The sequence below is a fragment of the Salvelinus sp. IW2-2015 genome, linkage group LG17 (genome assembly GCF_002910315.2).
Source record: "Salvelinus sp. IW2-2015 linkage group LG17, ASM291031v2, whole genome shotgun sequence".
Taxonomy (NCBI): domain Eukaryota; kingdom Metazoa; phylum Chordata; class Actinopteri; order Salmoniformes; family Salmonidae; genus Salvelinus; species Salvelinus sp. IW2-2015.
In genome coordinates, this window is record NC_036857.1 from 37585638 (window position 1) to 37612749 (window position 27112).

The window sequence follows — 27112 nt, forward strand, 5'->3', positions numbered from 1 at the left end:
AAGGAATACTGAACAGACTAAAGATAAACTGGTAGTCACAATGCCGTAAGTCAATAACTTTGGAWTTTTTTAGACTGCATCTCTCCAGATGAAGCAAACCAATACTACTTATTGGCACAAGTAAGATGCTTTGTCTTAAAAGTGTGAACATTATCATGGATTGAATTAGCATGTTGATGTTAGCCACCAGATTGTGATATAGTGTATGGCATTCAGTTGTAGATCTACAGGTAGTCGTGTGACAAACATGGTGACAAAAATCAGGCTCATCCTCATTATGGAATAGAACCAAACTGACAACCCATATGGTGGGTTATAATAAACACACTGTTAATGAAAGCAACCAAACTAGGCCTAAAAATATCCCTCTTCAATAAGAGGTGTACCAGTATCGACAAAGAAGCTTTGGTGCCCTAAAATACTCTTAGTGAGAATGTCTCACACACGGTACACAAATGCAAAAACACACTCACATACACACGCTTAGTACAGCTATGGCTCATCCTCTTTCCACTTTTGTACAATMATTTTCAGTTCCCCATAAATAATACTATGGTCATGCTGGCTTTTCTTCCTCCTCCCCCTCTTCCGCTCCTTGCCCTCATCCCATCTACCCAATCCACCCCTTTCCAAGATCCTGTGCCACAAGGAAACTTTTCACTCTTTTACGTACTCTTTCTGTCTGCTACCCCACCCTCTATGTTAGCTCCCTGTCGTTCTCTCCTCCATGTAGGTAACTATTGGTTCCTGGTGGTTGTACTAGCTCTTCAGTCTTGTCCCAGTCTGAAACCCAGGTTCCTGCACCTCCTCCTCCTCCTCCATTGGGATCCGGGGCTTGGCTCGTTGCTCCGTAGCCCCCTCCTCCGCTGGTACGGTACAACTCCTCCGTCTCGTTGGCCAGCTCATCCTCATCCAGAATTCCACACTTGTCATCGCTAAGTTGCTCGGGCTCTGCCCACCACTGCTTTTCTCCGGAGGCAAAAAGTCCTGGAATACAAAAGACAAACAAAAACATTCTGCCCAAAGCTGTACTTACTTGACTTGGATCTAGATGATTTAGTTCTACACTAAAGGGTTGCATTAACATATGGAATGTAGGACCAAAATTGATCATATCTGGATATTATTACAAAAGGCAATGCAATAGTGCAAAAGGGAATAGCGATATGAGAATACATGTTTGATTTTCAATGAAGGATCTAGCTTGTTTGGCATGAAATGAGTTTGATACAAATTAAACCCGTTGATTTMCTTCAGGGTCAATTCAAGAGAAAATGGCAAACAATTGTTGTGAAACTGAGCATCATTATACAGCTTCATTAGGATGTGCGAAGAGAGGGATGGGGGGGGGATTGAGAGAGAATACACACCATAGAATATAACACCGCCGTAATGAACAAGTGCAGCAATGAGAAACACGTACTGCCACTCTTCCCGCGTCTAAGGCGAGAGAGGGAGAAAGATAAAGAGGAGAGTTATTGTTAGAGAGTGTGTGTCCGTGTGTGAGAGAGAGAGAGAGAGAGAGAGAGAGAGAGGGAGGGAGGGAGAGAGAGAGAGGGAGGGAGGGAGGGAGAGAGAGCGAGAAAGTAAAAAAGAGAACGAATGGGGTGAGAAAAATCGATTAAAACAAGTGATGAAAGAAAAAAAGTCTGAAAGGATGAATATTGAGTAAGAATCTGTCTCTTACTCCTCCATGAGTGTCTTGCTGTGTTATGATAGACAATGATTCGTATGATGTGTAGTAGTCAGTAATGAATGCAGTAGGCAGTGTATTATATTGTGTCGAAGCAGAGTCATTTTGTACCTTATGTTTGGTCATGGCGCCAACAATGAGCGGGCACACCATGCCAGACAAAGTGCCCACACCGTTGGAGATGCCCATGAGGATACTGGCATAGCGGGGAGCAATGTCCAGGTGGTTCACATTGAAGCCTAATGGGGAAACAGAGAGAAAGGTCACCGTGCTGTTGTTGTAAACTACACAGACGATCAATTTTTCCAAGAATATGATATATTAGTAGCCAAACTCTATGCCAGAAAGGGACGATCCCCGAAATAACTGAGCTTGAGAGATTATGCAATTCTCTACGGACAGATCGGGGTTAGTTGTTCTGCTGACAGAGCTTATTCGTTTCCGTGAGGTGCTGCAGCGAACAATTTTTCGACTGTTGTGCGAGAATGCCAAAAAATGTGTCTCGAGCAGAGAAGAGCAGAGGTATGAGGGATATAAAAGACGACAACCCAAGTCTCACCTGAAATAGCGAACCCACTGAAGCCCACAGCCAAAACCAGAAAAGTGATGGCCACAACTTTCGTATGCGAGAACCCGACCACTAGCAGTAAGGTGGCTTCCATTCCGAAACCTATCACAAGGAAATAAAAGACCCATAAACATATACGGAGGAAGTCAAGAATCAAATGAGCATCCTTTGAATGCACAGGTAAATGAATGGGGATTGATTTGTGTTGCGGATAAAACAGCACAACAATAAAGTGGTGAAACTCGAGAGGGATAGAGAATGTTTTTCTTTGCGAAGTTATTTTCGTTGTTTCCTTCTAGTTAAAGGGTATTGAGGAAAGTGTAACCTAACTGTGGCTCTACATGGTGCAGCTTCACACAGTGAGATATAAAAATGTATACATACGCTTCTCATTCCCCTCACTCCTCTATCGATTTCTCTGCAGTTCAAAAATAGTCTACAGTGGCAAGCAATGCTGCGTTACGGTGAGTCATCATTTGCCTTATGCAGTGATACTTTTCTCACGGACTCCGTGGTTACCACAAAACAAGGTGTTGTATTTTCCCGGTCAATGTCTTTCCTGAATCTTTTAGTTCAACTTTTTTTTAACCTGCTATTTCTCCTTGTAGTTGTAGTTTTGCTCGTGTAAAAGTAGAGGGCATATATGACAAAACTGGCAAAGCTGACTGCTCAGTACAGGTGCATCAAAGTTGGGACTGAGAGACTGAAAAACAGCTTCCATCTCAAGGCCATCAGACTGTTAAATAGCCATCACTAGCCGGACTCCACCCAGTACCCTGCCCTGAACTTAGTCACTGTCACTAGCCGGCTACCACCCAGTTACTCAACCCTGCACCTTAGAAGCTGCTGCCCTATGTACATGGACATGGAAAACTGGTCACTTTAATAATGTGTACATACTGTTTTACTCGTTTCGTATGTATAATACTGTATTCTAGTCAATAGCTTCCTATTCAACTATTGCTGTACATATACTATTATATCCTACTTATTCTACAGATATACTACATATTCTATCCACATTCTGTCCATAATGTCTATACATCCCATAATACACACACACACACACTCACACTCTCCGGACTCTGACATTGCTTGTCCTAATATTTCTTAATTCCATTATTTTACTTTTYGATTTGTGTGTACTGTTGTGTATTGTTAGATATTACTGCACTGTTGGAGCTAGGAACACAAGCATTTCGCTACACCTGCAATTACGTCTGTATGCGTATGTGTATGCGTCCATAAAAATGTGATTTGATTTGATACAAATCAACCAATAATCTTTTATGATTCATGGATACAAACACTTGATAGCAAATCTCTAAATCAATGACACCTCTTGCCCTTCCGCCTGCTCCCGCTCTCCCCCTGAACAAGGCAGTTAACCCGCTGTTCCTAGGCCGTCATTCTAAATAAGAATTTGTTCTTAACTGACTTGCCTAGTTAAGGTCAAATATATATATATATTTTTAATTCCGTCCTCCTCTTTCCTTCCTCCTCTTTTCACCCTCCTCGCTTACCTCCACAGTTCATCATCTTCCTGACATTGGTGGTGCTCATGATTTTGTTTGTGCGCAGGTAGTCAGCCAGCTGGCCCCCGATCGGCACGATGATGGTCATCACTAGATGGGGGAGCGCCGACACCAAGCCCACCTGGGATGAGGGGTGGAGGGGTGGATAGGTGAGCAGAGGTTTGGAAAAAGGAGAGGGAAGATTTTTTGAGTAATGTACGACAAATAAGACAAGATTTAGAGTAGCATAACTCTGCTTGTTAGAAGTCCTCAAAAGAAAAGATTAAAATAAAATTTGTGTACCCCGGGATCACACAACCCCGGGATCACACAACCACGGGATCACACAACCCCGGGATCACACAACCACGGGATCACACAACCACGGGATCACCACGGGATCAACAACAGGACTCAAACACGGGATACACAACACGGGATCAACACCAGGATACAACGACACACGGGATCACACAACCGGGATGAACAACCCGGATCACACAAAGGCACCGGGATAAACACGCCGGATAAGATAAACAGTAAGATAAACCTGTACTAGTACAGCACTACACTCTTAGCAAAAAAGGTGCCATCTAGAACCTAAAAGGGTTCTTCGGCTGTCCCCATAGGAGAACCCTTTAAATAACCCTTTTTGGCTCCAAGTAGAACCATAAAAGGTTCTACCTGGAACCAAAAATGGTTCTCCTATGGGRACAGCAGAAGAACCGTTTTGGAACCCTTTTTTCTGAGTGTGGCTCTAGGCCAGCTCTACATGGATATTCCTTGTCTTAGACACCTTGCTGATCTCAAACCCAAACACTTCCTCAAAGTACGCAGGTTGGCTGATGAGGAGCAAGTAGAAGGTCCAGCTTCTACAGAAATTGGCCACAATGATGGCGTAGACYGGCATCGAAGTGAAGAAGGCTCTCCAAGGCGTGTTCCATTTCTAGAGGAAAACATCCAGTGTTAGGTTGCAGGCAAATGTTCACAGTAAAATAAAACCAAAAACCTACTGAATAGATTTGTTGAAAAATGACACCGATTTAGAGCTTTTGTAACAACCACCACGTTGAGACCTGGGTTGATCATGTTGTCATGATTCTATTGTGTGCTCTGAAAGACACTGCTTTTGGCCAGAGCCGTGTTCATTTGGGCACTTTTGTTGTTGTTGATTTAGTCTAGACTTAGTCATTTGGACTAAAATATCATTATGTTTTAGTCACACTTTTGTCATTATTGTAGTCTAGTTATTGTAAAAAATTACGAAAACAGTGGGCCGTTTTAGTCAACTAAATGCCCTTTCATTTTGGTCACATCGCATTTGTATTGCCTCATTAACCTATAGTAAACATACAGTAACATCCTATTCTCTTCCCAAAAGCAGAAATATGACAAATATATATAAGAATTATCTGGCCATGTAAATTCCAAATTCAGCCTACATAGATACTACACAAAACAAACAAGCTGAGAGAGGCAGAGAGAGAGAGAGAGGCAGAGAGAGAGAGACAGAGACAGAGAGAGGCAGAGAGACAGAGACAGAGAGAGGCAGAGAGACAGAGAGAGAGAGGCAGAGAGACAGAGATAGAGAGACAGAGAGAGACACAGACTGAGACACAGACTGAGACACAGACAGAGACTGAGACACAGACAGAGACTGAGAGACAGAGACTGAGAGACACGAGACACAGACAGAGACTAGAGACACGAGACACAGACAGAGACTGAGAACACAGACAGAACTGAGAGACACAGACACAGGACAGAGACTGAGAGACCACAGACAGAGACTGAGAGACACAGCAAGCTGAGAGACAGAGACAGAGAGACACAGACAGAGACTGAGAGAGAAAGAGACACAGACAGAGACAGAGAGACACAGACAGGACTGAGAGACAACAGAGACAGAGACTGAGAGACACAGACATAGACACACAGACAGAGACTGAGAGACACAGACAGAGAAGACACAGACAGGACACAGACAGAGACTGAGAGACACAGACAGGAGACTGGAGACACAGACAGAGACTGAGAAGAGACACAGACACAGAGACAAGAACACAGAGAGGACAGAGAGACGAGAGAGCTGAGAGAGAGATAGAAGCACACCACCAGATGGTGCCGCAAAGTAGTATGGGTTCACCTCTGTCACTCTGTCATTGTTATTAAAGTTTTACAGACGCCGCAGCCACATTGGTGTCCAAAAGTAGAACGGGGTCTAATGACTTTGAACAGGAGCTAATGACCGTTTCACCCAGTGATCTGACTTAAATCTCAAGTCCAAATCGAGACCAAAGTCCCCTGTGCTCGAGTCCAATGGTCGCGTCTAGGGTCGAGTCACGASTCCCTATGGCTGAAGTCCGAGTCCCAGTGCTCGAGTCCTGGTCCAAGCATTCAATTCTKAGTCACTGGATTCCCATTAACTCAAAAAGTTCTTTGATATTCCTGAATTTTGTATTTTGAATTTCGTGCTGTGCAATTCCACCGGATGTTGTCGAGGTGGGGCGCTAGCGGCACGCCTAGCCCAGGCAAAGAGTAGCTAACTAGAAGGCTGATGGCGACTAGATAGCTATGGAGCCGCAACCAATGTGTATAATCAGAGGCGGAGGCGGAGCCTGTCTCCCTGTCTGATCCTCATCGCTTGCTCCCCCACAGCTCCCCAGCTGATTTAAACTGTGAATGACGCGTCCTTCCCACCGCTGAACAGAACTGCGCATCTGTTCAGCTATTATTAATTGGGCTTATCAATGAAAATCTCTCAATCTCTCCATAAACTCTTGTCCAGTCCACTTACTAGTCTGATTTTAGTCAACAGAGATAATTTTCTCGTCACGTTTTAGTCGACTGAAATTTAAAATATTTTTTGTTTAGTTATAGTTTTTCCTGGGTCTGTTTGGTCAATTATAGTTTCGTTAATTGCCACTGAAAAATAGGTGTTTGACAAATATATTTTAGTCACTGGGTTGKGCTGCCATTTTACAGGCTCCTAACCAACTGTGCTATTTTGTTTGTTTTTTCGCATTGTTTGTAACTAATTTTGTACATAATGTTGCTGCTACCGTCTCTTGTGACCGAAAATAATATCTGGACAAGATTTTTTTTAATGAGTCCGACGCAAAGGACATACTACTTTGTCAAGAAAAGGCCCAAATCCCCGTCATCAGCGTGAAGAAAAGACAGAGGAAAAGGAGGAGGAGGGCGGGGTGCCTTGTAAGGATTCGCCGACGAGTAGGTAAACCWCCTCTTCCGTATTATTGACCAACGTGCAATCATTGGAAAACAAACTGGACGATCTACAATTAAGACTATCCTACCAACGGGACATTAAAAACTGTAATATCTTATGTTTTACTGAGACGTGGCTGAGCGACGACACAGATAATATAGAGCCAGCTGGCTTCTCCGTGCATTGGCAGGACAGAGCAGCTTCGTCTGGTAACGCTAGGGGCGGTTGTGTGTGTCTATTTGTCAATAACTGCTGGTGCGCGATGTCTAATATTAAAGAAGTATCAAGGTATTGCTCGCCTGAGGTAGAATACCTCATGATAAGATGTAGCCCACACAATCTACCAAGAGATTAATCATCTATATTATTCTATTTAGCACCACAAACTGATGCTGGCACTAAGAGCACACTCAACGAGCTGTATAAGGCCATAACAAAACAATAAAATGCTCATCCAGAAGCGGGGCTCCTAGTGGCCGGGGACTTTAACGCAGGCAAACTTAAATCCATTTTACCTCATTTCTACCACCATGTCACATGTGCAACCAGAGGAAAAAAACTCTAGACCACCGTTACTCCACACACAGAGACGTATACAAAGCTCTCCCTCACCCTCCATTTGGCAAATCTCACCATAATTCTATCCTACTCCTGCTTACAAGCAAAAACTAAAGCAGGAAGTACCCGTGACTCGCTCAATACGGAAGTGGTCAGATGACGCTGATACTACGCTACAGGACTGTTTTGCTAAAACAGACTGGAATATGGTCCGGGATTCATCCAGTGGCATTGAGGAGTATATCATTTCAGWCACTGGCTTCATCAATAAGTGCATCGATGACATYGTCCCCACAGTGACCGTATGTACATTTCTCAAACAGAACCAATGGATTACAGGCAATATCCACACTGAGCTAAAGGCTAGAGCTGCCGCTTTCAAGGAGTGGGAGACTAACACAGACGCTTATTWAAAAAATCCTGTTATGCCCTCAGACGAACCATCAAACAGGCAAAGCGTCAATACAGGACTAAGACTGAATCCTACTATASCGGCTCCGACGCTCGTCGGATGTGGCAGGGCTTGAAAAATATTACGGACTGGAAATGGAGCCCCAGCCGCGAGCTGCCCAGTGACGCGAGCCTACCAGACGAGCTAAATGCCTTCTATGCATGAGAGCACCCGCTGTTCTGGACAACTGTGTGATCACGCTCTCCGTAGCAGATGTGAGCAAGACATTTAAACAGGTCAACATTCACAAAATAGCAGGGCCAGACGGATTACCAGGACATGTACTCAAAGCATKCGCGGAAAAACTGGCAAGTGTCTACACTGACATTTTCAACCTCTCCCTGACCGATTCTGTAATACCTACATGTTTCAAACAKACCACCATAGACCCTGTGCCCAAGAAAGCAAAGGTCACCTGCCTAAATGACTACTGCCCCGTAGCACTAACGTCAGTAGTCATGAAGTGCTTTAAAAGGCTGGTCATGGCTCACAACACCATCAGGCCGGAAACTCGAGACCCATTACAATTCGCATACCGCCCCAACAGATCCACAGATGTGAGATTGAGATTGCGTCTCCACTCTGCCCTTTCCCACATGGACAAAAGGAACACCTATGTGAGAATGCTGTTCATTGACTACAGCTCAGCGTTCAACACCATAGCTCATCAATAAGCTAAGGACCCTGGGTCTAAACACCTCCCTCTACAACTGGATCCTGGACTTCCTGACGGTCCTGGACTTCCTGACGGGCGCCTGTTGTATTCGGTGCATGTGACAAATAACATTTGATTTGATATAGGGAAAAGTGTGCCATTTCAGACGCAGACACTTAACTAAAAAAAAAAATGTCAAAGGCTCAAAAACGCTAAATCACACCATCAGAACACGACAAGGAGGGGCCATGAAAAGTGGATCTGGAGAAGAAGTGAAGGTTAATTCAGAAGTGAGTCAGTGAATAGAGGAATTGGTGTATTGCTGACTAACCGTAACAGGTGTGGCATTAGCGGCTGACATTCCGATTGCCTCCTCAATGTATTTCTGCTCCTCTTCTGTGATGGTAGGGTGGGCTGCCGGACTCTCGTATGACACCAGGATCCAGAAGAGATACCAGAAGATCCCAAAGCTGCCTGGGAGGTGGAAGGAAGAGTGAAAAGAGTGGAGAGAAAATAGGAAGAATAGAGGAAGTGTAAAAGTGGGGAACTGATGGAAGATGAGGAAAAGGGAAAAGGAGGTCTTTAAAACAAGGACAGACTAAGGGTCAGAGCTACAGTGCATACGTTTCACAGCCAATTCATAAGCCTTTGTAGAATTTGCCTACTTGAAGTGAACTGAGGGATTGTTCACTTTTGCTAACAGATTGATAAGGGAATTTATATGTTTAAAGTAATGACTAAAGAATTCCACCCTGAAACGTAATTATTAGATTATGTAACAATTATAAGAATAATTAGACTAACGTAATTATTAGACTATGTAAAATGTATTAATAATAGGCTAAAGTCAAATAAGGTTTGGTCGAGACAAGTAAGGGAGAGAAATGTGTGTGTGTGACTAAGAAAACACAGAGGACAATTAAACTATACATGACCTATACTATACATGATGGTTGGAACTCTGAAAAACTTACGACAGGAAAGAGACACTGTCAAGGTCCCTCTAATCTCGGGAGGGAGGGAACAGTATGGAACTGCCAGCTTGGTAGTGATATACGAGGAATGTATACTGTRGGGAGAGATACAGCCCACCTACTGTTTGTGTGTGTGTATGTGCGGGAAAGTAGGTGGGGGTGAGAGTTATAAAATGACATGTCTTTAAAWTTTTTGTATTTAAAACGTTCTCKGAATAAWCTTTACGAACCTTTTGCAGAAGCTGAGTCTTTGCCTAATTATTATTAAACCCAGGGTCTTACAAACCTCGGGGATTGGTCAAAGCCTGAATAATTGTTTAATTATCATCATTGGGATTGAAAATTCTCGTGACACAGATACAATCAATTTCCGGTAGCATTGCTACATTCTCCAAAAAATCTAGCCAGGTGATTCTGGACTTTGCTAAATAACCAGCAAACACATTTTTTAAAGATTTGGAATAAACGACAATAGCCTAGGGAAGTCGTAAAATAACTCTAACTTTGCATGAAAGTGAACTATCACCAGAGACGAACGAATCCGTCAGACGGGCCTTTGATTTCCATAGGCGGGCACGTTTTTTTTCACGGGACCTCCTATGTGTGCATGCTCTTGTGTGTTCACAATTTTTTTTTAATGAGTAAAGACCATAGGCAGCTCGTGAGTTTCAAGTTTGGGGAAGCTTATCATTTCTACTGATCTGAGAGACAGTTATGATTCTTTTTTATACGAGCCTTCTCGTGGAACAGTTGAAATTCAATAATAACGTTTTTGTTTCTCAAAATCCTTGTCACGTGGTTAGTCATAAAAAACTGAAGTAAAATGATAAAAATCTAAAAGTTCAAATTAAACTAAGGCGAGAGCACCAGCCTCTGTTCTGCCATATGGACACAGTAATACACCGTGGTGCATTGGAGGCTAAAGAAATKAGCGCATAGAACTCAGAGATAGCCTATGGGCCAATGCAGCAGTAGGCCTATAACTTCCACGTCAACTAAGTAAAATACATAGGCCTAAAGCCGAAAAATAAAAACAGCCGAAAATATCCTGATGAAAATTCGGCTTCTTTCAATCACATGAATCTCTATACTCTGCCTCCCTTTCTATATGTCTTGACTTGAGCTATTGCTAGTGAAGTGCAACATTGTATCAACTAGCCTATTCCAGGCCCTCAGAGTTTCCTGCGCCAGTGAGCTTGGGACAGACAGCTGTTTTTTTATGACGTTTCCACATCAGATCATGATATTTTGCTCTTTCACACCAATGCCTGGTGATTATCGAGGACGGGAGTGTTGGAATCATTTTCATGATATTGTTTTCAAATCATTCGAAATGGATGTTTAAAAAAACAGACTGACTTAGTGTGAGGTGAAGAAAAAAATTACTGAAAAGCTTAGCYTATTAGTGGTGGACGTGGTGAGTTAAGACAATCAGAAATCAGACATTGCCAAATGGGCACTTTTCTACATGAACTTGTTTCTCACAAGTGTAGCAGGTTGTGGGCTTTGCAAACAACGTTTCCACTCCGAGAATGAGAACGGTAAATAACTGTAGTTAATACATGCATTAACAGAAATTATTGTAATCAAATGATGGGGGATTAATGGTACATGTACTACTGGTGACATATGTTATGGAGAATTGCTAAASAAAAAAACGATCAAAGGGTAAACAATTCCCATAATGAAACAATGAATGTGCAAGAATTGGCAGGAGACCACTGAACGCATTCTGGAAAGCTGAGTGCATGCATTCTGGAGAGAGACATGCCATATCTTCACCACACATCCCTCCCCTCCTTCTTGTTGCAACATTTTAAACGAATGGGACTGTAGCGACTGTGTTGACTTCAAAATCGGGGGTGTGAACTAGGTTTTTATTCAAGCGTTGATCGACATGGTAATGGCTCAATAGTATTGGAGATAAGTTGAAAAAACGGACCCTCCGTTACATCGTGACGTGTCATGTCGTAACGTACAGCACGCATAAAGCAACTATTTCTGTCTTACAATCTCTCTCCACCAGGTGCAGCACTTCTCTCATCGTTTAAAAACAAGAAATGGACAGTGACGGGGTAAGGGGGGATACCTAGTCATTTTTTTGCGTCATCATTGCATGCGATCATCATTCTCAAAGCCGCTGTTTACTTCTAAGATCACTTTAGCACCGCCCTAAAAACCTGATTCAAATTCGACACAAACCTTCAAATAGGTATGTAATGATACATTATATAAACTCTTTATAGTGTTTTATTTACATTTTAGAAGCGATAAGGTGATAAGTTGGACAGATCGAGTGAAAAAAAGCAATTTTCCCACACAACATCTCTCCTTCTTACTATCACACATTAGTTTCGCTTCCCCACCCGCCATTTTTAAAAAGACCCGACGGGGCTCATTGCCTGCTTGAATTATGCAGAAACGGGCAGCGTTTAGGTCATGTAATTGATTCTGTTGGAAAGGGGAGAAATTGTGCTTTACAATGGTATTGACATTACAGTTGATCTGGAAGTATTACGTTTTTGGGGCGCTAAAATAAGGGCAATTGTACGGACCAAGGCGATGTACGAGTTTACGTGAGTTTACGTTACTCAGACATTATCTTCACACATATTTTAGATGCTTTTCACTGACAGCTGCAATTCAAATCAGCTAAACATATTGCCATTCACGTTGCCCAAATTTGCACGATTCCCAAATAAGCATAGGATTCCCAAATAAGCAATCACACACTTGTGAGTTGAAACAATCCACAACAATTTTTTTTAAACAAGCTAATGATCCTCTGTGGCTAAGTCATGCTCTCTGGTGAAGTATTTTAATGTTTTTATTCAGACAGTAGTAAGGATATAATTTTGGCAAAAAACATAAATGTACTTTAGGGGAAGCCATTATCTTAACAGTGCACAGTCTGAAATCAGAGATCTGTATATAATGACGAGAGGCTCTTGTTTCCGCCCTAACAATAGGAATCGTTGTCCCAAGCCGGGAAGGCAGGCGACAAGCTTAGGTCTGCATATTATGCCCATGAAAACGCATTGGGCTTATTGTGGACAGAGTTTGGCGAGAGTGAGCCCTCTTGCTTCGCCTCTTCCGCTCTGCTGAAACGCTCTCACAGGACAGAGCATCCGAGTGAGCGAAACAGCGCCCCTCTGTCTTACTATATGTAGACCATGTATCTGATGCTGTCTGGMCAGAAATAGTATGACATGCCATACTCTTGGTTCATACAGAATCAGATACATGGTCTACGCATTCTGAGACAGAAGGGCRCTGTTTCGCTCGCTCGGATGCTTTATCTGATATTGAAACGTCTTTCTGTCGAGGCGTGCCTCTTAGTCAAATAAATGATCAATATTTCAATATGTTATTTGGATGGGCAAGGAGGTACGGCAGCGCGGGCCAGGCCCCCTAAGGGCCGCCCATAACGCCGGCCCTGACTATCACTTTAAGTTGGGAACATTTATGACAAACAGAAGTCACTAACCGTAGACATAGAAGACAGACGACCACCCTGAGTACTGGACTAGCACTCCAGCCAGTGGCATGGCTATCACGGCTCCTGCATAGGACCCTGAGATACAGAGGCAGACACACTCAAACATGAGGGAGACAGAAAGGTCAGTCATATGGAAATCAACAGCATTAAGCACATGGCTGTGGAACTAGAACTAYGATCTTGAGCAATCACAGCATGGTTATTAATTATTATAACGGTAAAAAATAGTCACAGCAGATGATGAAAGGGTTATAGTCATGTAGAAAACATGCGTTTTACAAGAAGAATTACGGAGAAATACGTCATCACAATAAGTAATATTAATTGTAGTCGAAACTGTGTCCCTTTGTAGTGTCAGAGAGGATGACAGAAGAGAAAGATGACCTCACCACAAAAGGCTGTTGTGGCCAATCGACTTCTTTCAAGAGGCGGGGCCCATTTTGCCCAGATGCCGTGGCATGCTGGGTATGAAACACCCTATGAGAGAAAGAGATACATTAGGGGAACAACAACTTTTTCATATCTACAGTTGTACTGAAAGGTTGCTGACAGCTGTTTTCTCTACGGTGGACCGGCCATGTGTCATACTGTACGTGACGAGAACGTTTTCTTTCTCATATGAAAAGTTGATCTCCTAAAATCAATCGCATAACTTCCTGGTGTAACTCTTTCTCTCGTCGGGTGTTTCAGGTAAAATGCGTTGTACACTTTAGAAAGAAGACATTCTCGTCAAGAATGACACGTGGCCGGGCAGTGGCCAGTTCACAATAGAGAAAACAATCAGTTGTCAGCATAGTGCAAGTGTGAACTCTGATGTATGCCAGGGGAAGCCATTGGATGGAGCCAAGCACCTCCACGAGTCCTTGACATATCCTGACAAGGATAACGCATCCAATGTGAGTTCGCGCTGCCGATGGGATCAACATATTCAGGCATGAGGTGGCCACTATGGCAAAACCAAAGACTCTGCGTGAAAGAGGGGAMAAGAATCAGATATCTACCTACAGTAATAGTTATWGAAATATTCACAGCMCATTATTTACATACAAGTAAAAACAGCTGACCTGTTGGCTGCAAATTTTTGACAGATGAATCCCCCGGGTATTTGGGTTACTATGTATCCCCAGAAAAATGACCCRTGGATCATTCCGACCGTTTCTGGTTCCCAGTTGAACTGAGCTTTCTATGGAGAGAGTGAGAACAACGAAAAAAGAGTTCAAAGCAACAAAAAAAGGGGAGGAAAAGATTTTCTGGGGTGGTGGGAAAAAAGTAAGTGACAGTAACTATCACCCTTCTACAGTAATCATGAATCAAAGTCTTAATTCAATAAAAGACAAAGCCGCAGTTGACAATMAAACTATTTCATTGCGATCATAGGGACTTTGATAGCCACCACATTTCAACTGGCAGTAACAATCCTCTTTCAGCTAGTGCAACAAGGCATGAGTCTCGTGTTTGTTGGTCATTACAACCAATAAGGTCATTATCCATTTAGGAGAAGGAGGTAAAGCCAAAGCAACCTGATTGGTCCAAYGCTGACCCTTTGAGAGCATACATACCACCACTGACAATAGGGWTTCATTCTCCCCTCCCTGGTTACCAACAAGTCACACATAATCACTCTTGGAAACAAAGGTGCTACCTAGAACCATAAAGATGTCTTTGGCTTGTCCCTGTAAGAGAACCCTTTTCGGTTTCAGGTAGAATGTTTTCACTCAACAAAGCACCCTCAACAACCCTTTTTTCAGACATAAAGAGTTATTTAGATGGAAAAGATTCCACGTAGAACCCTACCTGTCCTGAAAGAACCCTTTTAGAACCCTTTGTTCTAAGACAATATCTYGGACTCACCACAAGAATCGGCTTGTCGCCCTTGTAGATGGTTTGGTTGTTGACCATGCTGACGATGGCAACGCCCAAGTTGCATCGGATACCAAAGGAGATGCAGAAGCCCAGGCCGGAGAGGATGGCGATGATGTAGCGTCGGGGCAGGCCGAAACAGGTGCAGTCCACCACGGGCATCTCCTTCTCCTCCACGATAACTGCCTGACCCTCATCGGTGAGCTCGATTGTATCGCCATTTTCCTGCCGCTTCTCTAGGATTCTGAGAATGAAAAGAAGAGGAGATATTATATATGATATATAAAATCAGCAAAAAAAGAACGTCCCCTTTTCAGGACCCTGTCTTTCAAAGATAATTCGTAAAAATCCAAATAACTTCACAGATCTTCATTGTAAAGGGTTTAAACACTGTTTCCCATGCTTGTTCAATGAACCATAAGTAATTAATGAACATGCACCTGTGGAACGGGGTTTAAGACACTAACAGCTTACAGACGGTAGGCAATTAAGGTCACAGTTATGAAAACTTAGGACACCAAAGAGGACTTTCAACTGACTCTGAAAAACACCAAAAGAAAGATGCCCAGGGTCCCTGCTCATCTGCGTGAACGTGCTTTAGGCATGCTGCAAGGAGGCATGAGGACTGCAGATGTGGCCAGGGCAATAAATTGCATGTCCGTACTGTGAGACGCCTAGGACAGTGCTACAGGGAGACAGCTGATTGTCCTCGCAGTGGCAGACCACATGTAACAACACCTGCACAGAATCGGTACATCCGAACATCACACCTGCGGGACAGGTACAGGATGGCAACAACTGCCCGAGTTACACCAGGAACGCACAATCTCTCCATCAGTGCTCAGACTATTGAGGACAGAGGCTGGACTGAGGGCTTGTAGGCCTGTTGTAAGGCAGGTCCTCACCAGACATCACAGGCAACAACGTCGCCTATGGGCACAAACCCACCGTCGCTGGACCAGACAGGACCGGCAAAAAGTCCTCTTCACTGACGAGTCGTGGTTTTGTTTCACAGGGGTGATGGTCGGATTCGCGTTTATCGTCGAAGAATGAGCGTTACACCGAGGCCTGTACTCTGGAGCGGGATCGATTTGGAGGTGGAGGGTCCGTCACAGTCTGGGTGTGTCACAGCATCATCGGACTGAGCTTGTTGTCATTGCAGGCAATCTTCAACGCTGTGCGTTACAGGGAAGACATCCTCCTCCCTCATGTGGTACCCTTCCTGCAGGCTCATCCTGACATGACCCTCCAGCATGACAATGCCATCAAGCCATACTGCTCGTTCTGTGCGTGAATTTCCTGCAAGACAGGTGTCAGTGTTCTGCCATGCCATTGAAGAGCCCGCATCTCAAAACTCATTGAGCACGTCTGGGACCTGTTGGGTTGGTAGGTGAGGTGCTAGGGCCATTCCCAGAAATGTCCGGGAACTTGCAGGTGCCTTGGTGGAAGAGTGGGGTAACATCTCCCAGCAAGAATGGCAAATCTGGTGCAGTCCATGAGGAGGAGATGCACTGCAGTACTTAATGCAGCTGGTGGCTACACCAGATACTGACTGTTACTTTTGATTTTGACCCCCCCTTTGTTCAGGGACACATTAYTCCATTTCTGTTAGTCACATGTCTGTGGAACTTGTTCAGTTTATATCTCAGTTGTTGAATCTTAAGTTCATACAAATATTTACACGTTAAGTTTGCTGAAAATAAACACAGTTGACGGTGAGAGGACGTTTCTTTTTTTGCATATATATAGTTTATATAGAGTTGGCTTATGACTTATATAGACRCCGCCTTTAACATACAGACATTAAAGGTGGTGCAAAGACTGGTCCTTTGTAGCTCAGTCAGTAGAGCACGGCACTTGTAACGCCAGAGTAGTGGGTTTGATTCCCGGGACCACCCATATGTTAAATATATGCGCTCATGATGTCATGACTAAGTCGCTTGGATAAAAGTGTCTGGTAAATGACGGTAGGTAGCCTAGCGGATAAGTGAATTGGGCTAGTAACTGAAAGGTTGCTCTTTGAATCCTCGAACAGACTTGGTGAAAAAATCTGTCAATGCTGCAGAGACTTTCTTCCATTCAGCCACAAAAGCATTAGTGAGGTCGGGAACTGATGTTGGGCGATTAGGCCTGGCTCGCAGTTGCTGTTGTAATTCATCCCAAAGTTGTCCGATGTGGGTGAGGTCAGGGCTCTGTCCAGGCCAGTCAAGATCTTCCACAACAATCTCGACAAACCATTTCTTTATGGACCTCGCTTTGTGCATGTGGGCATTGCTGAAACGAGAAAAGGACTTCCCCAAACTGTTGCCACAAAGTCGGAAGCACATAATCATCCAGAATATCATTGTATGCTGTAGCGTTAAGATTTCCCTTCACTGRAATTAAGGGACCTAGCCCGAACCATGAAACTAGCCCCAGTGTAACGGCGTTCCTCTTCCACTTCATACGAAGAGGAGGAGCAGGGATCGAACCAAAATGCAGACTTGTGATTTGACATGATATTTATTAAAGTAAAGACGACAACACGAACTTCACTTAAAACTAAACAAAACAACAAACGGAGTAGACAAACCTGAACGTAAGGACTTACATGTAACGCAGAACGAACGAACAGGAAAATGACTACATAAAACGACGAAYGAACGAAACAGTCCCGTATGGTGCAACATAGACACAGACACAGGAGACAACCACCCACAAACAAACAGTGTGAAAACACCTACCTTAATATGGCTCTCAATCAGAGGAAATGAAAGCCACCTGCCTCTAATTGAGAGCCATATCAGGTCACCCTTTAAACCAACATAGAAACAGAAAACATAGACTGCCCACCCAAACTCACGTCCTGACCAACTAACACATACAAAACTAACAGAAAACAGGTCAGGAACGTGACACCCAGACCATTTTTTCTCCTCCACCAAACTTTACAGTTGGCACTATGAATTGGGGTAGCGTCTCCTGGCATCCGCCAAACCCAGATTTGTTCGTCAGACTGCCAGATGAAGCGTGACTCATTACTCCAGAGAATGCATTTCCACTGCTCCAGAGTCCAATGGCGGCGAGCTTCACACCACTCCAGCCGACGCTTGGCATTATGCATGGTGATATTGTGTGCGGCTGCTTCCAGAGATAGTTTGGAACTTGGTAGTGAGTGTTGCAACGGAGGACAGACGATTTTGAAGTGCTACGCGCTTCAGCGGTCCAGTTCTGTGAGCTTCTGCAGCCTACCACTTCGCGGCTGAGCCGTTGTTGCTCCTAGACGTCTCCTCTTCACAATAACAGCACTTACATTTGACCAGGGAAGCTCTAACAGGGCAGAAATTTGATGAACTGACTTGTTGGAAAGGTGGAATCCTTTGATGGTGCCACATTGAAAGTCACTGAGCTCTTCAGTAGGGGCTATAATACTGCCAATGTTTGTCAGCAACGGGTGTGGCTGAAATGGCCAAATCCACTCATTTGAAGGAGTGTCCACATACTTGTGTCTCAATAGTGTATGTTCTTGTAAGCATCAGTCAGCAATAATTGTGAAGGTTTGTGTGTGGGTCTTCCGTGCATTAATTATGTATTGTGCATGGTATTAAACTTACATGAGATTGTATTCATTGCTAATGTATTTTAATTGCTATGCTTGACATCTACATCCCAAACAGACTCTTCCAAGACAGACATTCCTTCCTGTAAACCTCTCAAAAAAATGCCAACCACCTCGGTACACTTCAATGTCACCTTGGTCAAGCCCCGGCCTGCAGTGAGTTATTTTTTCCGAATAGGTTTTTTGCTGACATTACCAATCTGACAGGCCTTGGCAGGTAGRCTGCAATACAGTAGAGCTAAAACCATAGGGTGAAAACAGCACTTGTCTCTTTGGCACATCTCTGGCCGAATCTCTTCACCTCGCTCTCTCCTGCTCTCTCCCGACCTATCCAGCTCACTGAGCAAACATGCTAACGACCTGCGCCAGCCTCCAGTCTAGGAAACATCAAATATGTATTCAGCTGAGGCACATCATCCATTAAGCATGAGATCAGCTCGGCCCCAATGTGAGGCTGTGCTGAGTTCACAGATCATACTTGATTCCTCTGCTGCAAGGCCAATGGATATGGTGGGATGTGGGGGAGACTGAGGTTTCACATGCCCCTGCTTTATTTCCTGTTTGGGCATATGTTTTTTAATGCTCAAGTGATTAGGGGGGAGGAGAGCCAATCATATCATCTCTGCTTTGGAAGTAACGATTTCACATTGGTTKAGAGCAGACTGTAGGAGGCGGAAGAATACTAAACTGTCAATCAGTCACAGTGTTGATGACAGTATTGCTTGAACTGCAAAGTTGACCGTTTCTCGTCCAAGGAATAAGACTATTGGTCTTGCATAGTTTTTCGCTAGTTGGGCATGGTCCTTGGGAACGGTAACAAATGGGTACTCCTTTGAACCACACTGTGCTGTGTTATAATTATTTTTCTCACAGACCTTTTCATCCCTCCAAAATCGAACTATTGTCATTTGACAGACATATCAGAAACAATATAGTATGAGGTGGAATGAGGAAACTGCTAATTAAGATTTTAAAAAGTGTCACAAGAACCAGGGAAAGGTGATGCTTAGATGGGATTCTAAGCAATTATAAACCCTGAAAGCAGGTACAGAAACATTTTGATCCATTTCTCCAGATCAAGAAAAAATGATTTATCATACTGGGTCAACGCTCTGATATCACTACTAGAACCTTCACCTGAAGTTCAGAAACACGTTTTGCGTTGTACCAGGGCAACATCTACTGAGACAGGGCCAGTCAAACCCATGGTAAATCAGGCTAGGGTAATATGACTGGTCTACATACTGCTTTGGTGACAATGTCACAATGTCATAGCAATCTGCCACACAGCAGCACTGTTACTTGGCACAAGGTGTTTGTCACCCCATCAACACGCAAGGCCATTTTACAAGGTGACTTGCTATGTAGAGGCTAGAGACTGATGAGACTGTAAAATAAACACATTTCAATTACGCTTACACTTTTGACAGGAAACTGTATACCTTATTTGGCATCCAACTACAGTTTGCTTCCAACTACAATTTACAAGCTGTGCATTGTGGCAAGTCGAAAACTGCTGTGGTATCCGGAAACTTTGTCCATTAATATGTGACAAAGCAACCTCCACAAAATGGGCGCCACTACGATGCCCATACCAAAAACAGTTCACACAAGCAATGGCTCCAGCATTCTCCGACATTAAGTATTAATGACTTTCGCTCACGATGAATTATTAATACCGCTTCGTACTATTTCTGTATTTGTGCGCCTCTCTTTCCCTCTATTCTTCCTGTCCCTCGTTCCTCTTTCGAGTTTCATCTCAGTCCCTGCCCTTTCATCGTCAATTCCCTCTCCTCTCACATCGCCACACCCGTCTTGCACCACCGTTCTTTAAACACCAGTCCCCCTTTCTGCGTCCTGAGAAATATCTTTGTTGAAACGGGGTGGCATGTAGAGGTGCACATCTGTACTGGCGACACGATGTCCTTTTGATATCTGTCAGGTGTTTATGAAATGTGTTGAAGGTGAAACGTGCTCAACGCCCAWCGCCTTGCAAACAGCCGAAAAAGGGCGAGGAGCCAACTGTCGCATGGAAATGAAATAGAAAATACGCCAGTATTCACTTGATATCATTGCAGCAGATACTTTGAAATGTTTTCTATGTATTTTGTTCTCTGTCTTAGAGTTTGAACTCTTGTTCTTTTTCCTCCGTGTCTCAACTTTCGACTGGCTTCGTCTGACCCTGAGATGTATATCCCTTTTAATCCTTAGCGCTTTACCAACCCCTCGTTTTTCACTTGAAGTAACATCACACAAACAGACAGAGTGACACATACTTGTGTCGTGAATTTGGAAGTCTGTCTGCACAAGACATATTACAGTGTGGCAAATTAAACAGAGGTCAGTGACCCTTAATCCTTGCTCATTGGCTTGTCAAATGAGTATAGTGGGTTCTCACTCCATCATAATCTCTTAATTCATTCGTCAAGGACATAGGTGTGAGAACGGTTCAGCAGTGCAGTTCACAGTTCAATCAACAGGTGAAGATTATTGATTGAAGAATACATTGTACATGAGGAATAGGACTGGATCTGGGAAGCAATCTAGTTTGGGTATTATACCACCTGAATATGATACTTTTGGCACAGACCGTCTTGAACAACTACATAACTTAGGTCTCATCAGAATAAAGAGATGGAGGTTGCAGACTACTCAACACACAACGGAATAGTTGAGAAAAATGATAAATGGCTGCCATAGGACAACCTTTCAACACAGAGTGATAAGTCAGCTAAGGGTACTGGAACTCTCTTGAATAATACAATAACCAAACGCCAAATTCTCTAAACAATCCACACTGGACTGGACCAAAATGAGCTTTAGAAACATTAATAAATGTTGTACTTGGATTACAAAAAGCTCTARATTTAGACTGGTGACTGATGTTTTGTTGAAATGTCATGACATGTCATTATGAATATGATGGCGGCAGGTAGSCTAGCGGTTAGAACATTAGGCCAGTAACCAAAAGGTCACTAGTTTGAATCCCTGAGCTGACAAGGTGACAAGTCTGCCGATGTGCCCTTGAGCAAGGCACKTAACCCTAATTGCTCCAGGGTCACCGTTGATCATTTCAGAACCTAGCCGTGACCCCATGAAACACCCTTGGAGAGTGGGGAGTTGGGATATGAAAATAAATCAATATAAAAAATTTAAAAACATTTCCAATTCAAACATGCATATTAAACCACTTGTACACGTGTGAAATAGGACAAATATAAGCACCCCCAAATTATAATAATACATTTTAAATGCATCAAAAACAGTGGCTACATGTGTAAATAAGACACTATACCGCAGACAAGTTCACGTGTGGTGAATTTCTCCAGTTTTATYATGTGGGCAAGGGACCCAGCCATAAGAATATGAATTGCATTCAGCTAAATTTGTTTTTGTTACGACCTCAACGACCAAACAGCTGGATCGAAATATCTACTCCCTGTTTTAGCGACAATGTCAACCCAATGCCTTTCCAGAGTATCTGAAAAATCTGATTGCAGTTAAGGATAAGTAATTATGCAACTGTTTATAACATGTTTACATTTATTTGTTATTGTTAGTTATGAGGGCCCGAGCACAATCTTCACAGCAATAAGTTATTAATCATTGAACGACAAGTGTCAGAGTTGGTTATTCATCTGACAGATATCAAAGAAGTTAAGGAAGAGTAGCATATTAAAAGGCCCAGTACAGTCAAAAATTTGATTCCCTGTGTTTTATACACTCACTGGACAGTTTATTAGGCACACCCATCTAATACCAGATCAGAACCCCTTTTGTCTCCAGAAAAGCCTGACTTCTTCGAGGCATTCTACAAAGTGATGTCGGTCCGTGCTGACGCGACTAACACGCAGTCGCTGCAGATTGGACGGCAGTGCACTTATGCTATCAACAGCTCGTTCCTTCTCATCCCAAAGATGCACTATTAGGTWGAGGTCTGGGGACTGCGCAGGCCACTCAAGTAAACTGTCCAGTGTTGGTGATCGCGGGCCCACCGCTTCTTCTTGGTTTTAGCTGAAAAGAGTTGAGCCCGGTGTGATCGTCTGCTGCAATAGCCATCCGTGACAAGGATCGACGAGTTGTGCGTTGCGAAATGTTGTACTGCGCCGTTATTTACGTTTGTKGGCCGCTTGTTAGCCGGCACGATTCTTGACATTCTCCTTCAACCTTTTTCATCAACGAGCTGTTTTCRCCCACTGGACTGCCGCTGACTATGCTTTTTGTTTGTCGCACCCTAGTGTGACAAATACAATTTGATTTGACTGTTGTGCAAGAAAAGGCCAGAAGGGCGGCAGTTTTKGAAATAGTGGATCCGGCGTGCCTAGCACTGACGATCGTACCCTGCTCAAAGTCGCTTAGGTCACTTGTTTTGCCCATTCTAACATTCAATCGAAGAGTGACTGAATGTCGAGATACCTGTCTTAAATAGCAAGCCACGGCCATGTGAATCTCTGTTTGTAGGTGTAATCCATCTGTGAACAGGGTGGTGTACCTAATAAACTGKCCGGTGAGAGTATATTTCCACACTATAAGGTTGGAATAATWGTGTAAAATTGTGAAAATGATAATACCTTTTTAGTTTAAGAGCTCTTTGAAAAGACAGCCTGAAAGGGCTCCCGAGTGTCAGTGTTCTAAGGCACTGCACCCCAGTGCTAAAGGAGTCACTACAGACCCTGGTTCGTTCCCAGGTTGTATCACAACCGGCCGTGATCGGGAGCTCCATAGGGTGGCGCACAATTGGCCCAGCGACTTCCGGGTTAGGGAAGGGTTTGGCTAGTGGGCTCATTTCACTTAACTTGGCTCATCGCGCTCTAGCGTCTCCTAGTGGCGGGCGAGATGCCTGCAGGCTGACCTCAGTCATCAGTTGAGCGTGTTTTCTCCGACACGTTGGTGCGGCTGGCTTCCGGGTTAAGCGAGCGGGTATTAAGAAGCGCAGTTTGGCGGGTCTTGTTTCGGAGGACGCATGACTCGACCTTCGCCTCCCGAGCCCTTTGGGGAGTTGCAGCGATGAGACAAGATCGAAATTGGGGTTAAAAAAAAGCCCTGAAATTTCAGCCTGTTTTCGTGGGAAGGAATTGTGTCCTGCCTGCTGCCATCACCTGGCGGTAAATAAATGAATAGMCCTATAAGAGAGTTCCAAACCTATACGAAGAAAAATGGGCCTAACTATTTATGTCATATAAGGCTAAATGTCACAAAAATTCACACAACATAGGGTCCTAACAGCAGCTACAAACCAAGACAGCATATTACGCACTGGGGGACACCTCAGCGCACGCATGTGATAAGGAAGTGAAGGTTTGGTAACTATCGCGTAGGGCAGGTAGGTACAGTAATCCCTGGCTTTGGGGGAGGGGAGCAGACGATGACGAGTTATTAAACCGTAGACGGGGCGAACCTGGAGAGGTAGGCTACCTACAGAGCGAGCGAGAGAGCGAGAAAGAGAGAGGTGTATGGGGATTTACGTGGGCCGACAGCTTGGAGGGGGAGAGGGCTATTTCGGGAGAGGATTTATGTGTTCAGACGCTTCTTCAAATCCCGAGAGAAAGGAGATCGCGAACTATTTGCGCTCCGATATCCATCAATGTTTCTGTAGATGAATCACCCATTTTTTGCAATCGTGGCCGCACCAAAGAAACGTTATGTTCCCTTATTAAAGTATAAATGTCTTCCACATTTCTTGAGCAGAATAGCCAACACTTGCTCTCTCAAGTGGCCACACACTGTATCCCATTAGGCAAATGAGATGCTGATCTAACTTTCACTGCTTTTACAAAGTGCCGACATTTAGTTGACCAGCTGGCCTGGACACGTTTTTTTTTTTTATGCAAAAGAATGTTCAACTAAAACGCATAGCCTACTAACCCCGGGCACAAAGATCAGCTCAGCGAGTTGTTATCATGTAGTTATCCCCCCGCCCAATAATTATTTTACTGTAGGCTAGGTAAAATATGAACCAAGCATGAACATCAGACAGAGATACTTCTCTTGGCTATACACATTTTGATGCCACCTCATTTTTTAAACATGTAGAGCAATGTCACGTTTTAGACACATTTTTCCTGTAGGTATATTTGCAACWGAATGAGTCTTTTCCCCTTTATCAACATTTTAATATACATTAATTATGGCCTGATTATAAATTATTCGTACACCATTTAGTGTGGCTTACCTTTGTAATTAACGGATGCTGTAAACTCATCGTAGCATCGCTAAGAAATGCAATGTTCAGGTGTTATAATAATAAATTGACAATGAAAAATGGTAGACGGGCCCCATTTTATTTCCAAAGCAAAAAAAAAATGTTTTTCATAACAAATAGAGTCATAACAAATAGAAAATAGTCTTCACCGCATCACTGCCTATAGAGAACAAAAGGACAGTTTTGATGTCCACATTTTCTCCACAAAAAAACATTCATTCACTCTACGCCTTCAGGAAATCATTTCAGTTAGGCTACAAGTTCTCTGGTAAAGAAAGGATGAGGACAGCATTCCGAGGTGGGCCTATACGTCAATTTATAGGGCCTGAATGAAGTTAATCTAGGTATCCATGACACAGGAGCACACGCTACAGTGGAAATCAAATATTTTCAAATCAAAACAACCATAACACACCCACTCCTTTACAATTGCAATTTACCATWCAATTTAATTAAAGCAGCCTAAATGTAAAAAAAAAACATCACACATTCACTGGGATACAAAGGAATTTCTGAACATGCATTTAAAGAACTGTAGCCTATATATTCCGTGTCTTATTTGAAGTAAGATATTATAACGACGGTTTTACTAAATTGACTGTTCTATTGATAAAACWGATGTTTCGTCAGATCATCAAACCCCGTTGTAATCCAGGGTTTTGGGCATGTGGATTTTAGGTAGACAAATTTGTCTAGTGTCAAGGCCTATCCGTTCGTTTTTTAAACAAAAGTTCGGATAAAAGTCGGAGCCTACTTTATATCGTATAAACATAAATAGCCCTAGGCTAATATTGAATAGGCCTATATATTTGTTTAAACTTTTATACATTTAGTGCCGGGATGACAAGTAGGTAGGTAGCCTAATACTGTAACAAACAAAATACCTTGATCTGGATTGCGTGCGCTACGCGAACAAGGTATAGTTTAGGCTACACAACTTTAACAAATACACCGTACAGAAAATGTAAGCTATGAAGCTGTTGTTTTAACTTACTTGTGTAATTTTCCAAGGGTCTTGCCCGCGACGATCTTAAACCTATCTGGTCGGATCTCCATCCTCCCGGTTCCAAACTCCGACCGATTTGCTTCCCGCGCGCACTCCCGCTTGAGCGCGTAGCTCTCTTCCCTATCACCTTCTCCCTCCGCCCTTAACCTTTCACTCACACACCATTAAACCTCGCTTTCCTTTCTCAACCAGCTGGTCCACACCGTTTTTACGCACAGAGTTATGCACACAGACATCCACACCCTCCTATGACCTCTGATTATTCTAGTCTAAATCAAATCAAAGTGAGCCGCAAGTAAATATTCAAGAAAAAAAGCACTAACACTTCCCATGCTCACATTTGACAAAATTGAGATTAAACAATAGCCTACGTTGTTTTAGGAGTGTTTTAAGCAAGTTAAAAATAAATTTGAAAACAAATCCAAATGTGTATCTCGAATGAACGGTCGACCGCTGTCTGGCTGCGAGTGTCGCTATCCATGGTGCTGAAACCAGATTACTGCCCCCAACGCTAATCTGCCCGATTGTGTAGCGAGGTATGGTGTCACTTCCTTTCCTGCAGCCCGGTGTGTTAAGTAGCMTGGCTATTCTTGTACCACACAACCACTGAATGAAGGACATTAGATTAGTCTATTCTGACAAACATGTACTGGAGAAACGGGTCATTTAGGGCCAGAGTGGTCCCCAGAGATTGGGGATGTGRTTGGAAGTATAACCAATATCTTTAGTTAAAGCTCACCATAATAACTGTACACCCACAAACATGGATGTGCTCTGATCCCGCCACATTACGACTACTAYTGGCTACTATTTCAGGCTATTTTGTTTTTATTGATGAGATTCTTATTCATAAATTAATCATTAAATCCTCCCACTGTATCACCAGTAGCACCGTGTTCTAGCACCTACTGGCCTGAATATGACATGGCATGTGATCTACAGTAGGCTACTCATCTACCATAGTACTGCAGACCAAAAAAAGTTCAGTTGTCGAATTTTTGAATTTCCAAAAACCACAGGAAATGCACAGTGAGAGTCCATTTTATTATGAGTTCAACAGCACCAACTTCAGTTAATTTAGCTAAGAGAATAAACATTGTTCTTAATGATCAGGTTAATAGGTCTCCGGTCAATGGTGATAAGTAACTCATTTCAGACAAAACTTCTCTCCAGATCTCTAACGGATATGGTCCTGAGAGGGTAAGAGGTGAGGAAGAGGGGAAGGTAGGGCACAGCGGAGGGAGGAGGGGACAGCCTGGGTGGTACAGAGATGATGGAGGGTGTGGTAGAGATGAAAGATCCATT

General features: G+C 43.4%; 1 protein-coding gene across 1 annotated transcript; it reads right to left on the minus strand.

The window, feature by feature from the left end:
- Positions 1 to 300: 300 nt before the first annotated feature.
- On the minus strand, positions 301 to 26279 carry LOC111976283 (vesicular glutamate transporter 1). The gene is made up of 13 exons (XM_024005075.2): positions 25796 to 26279; positions 14993 to 15245; positions 14206 to 14324; positions 13993 to 14107; positions 13531 to 13618; positions 13130 to 13216; positions 9000 to 9142; positions 4572 to 4721; positions 3785 to 3917; positions 2253 to 2363; positions 1805 to 1932; positions 1371 to 1440; positions 301 to 987 (listed from the first exon to the last, which is right to left on the minus strand). The coding sequence occupies exons 1-13, from the start codon at positions 25855 to 25857 to the stop codon at positions 698 to 700; spliced, it is 1749 nt and encodes a 582-aa protein (XP_023860843.1). The 5' UTR covers positions 25858 to 26279; the 3' UTR covers positions 301 to 697.
- Between the last annotated feature and the right edge of the window lie 833 nt (positions 26280 to 27112).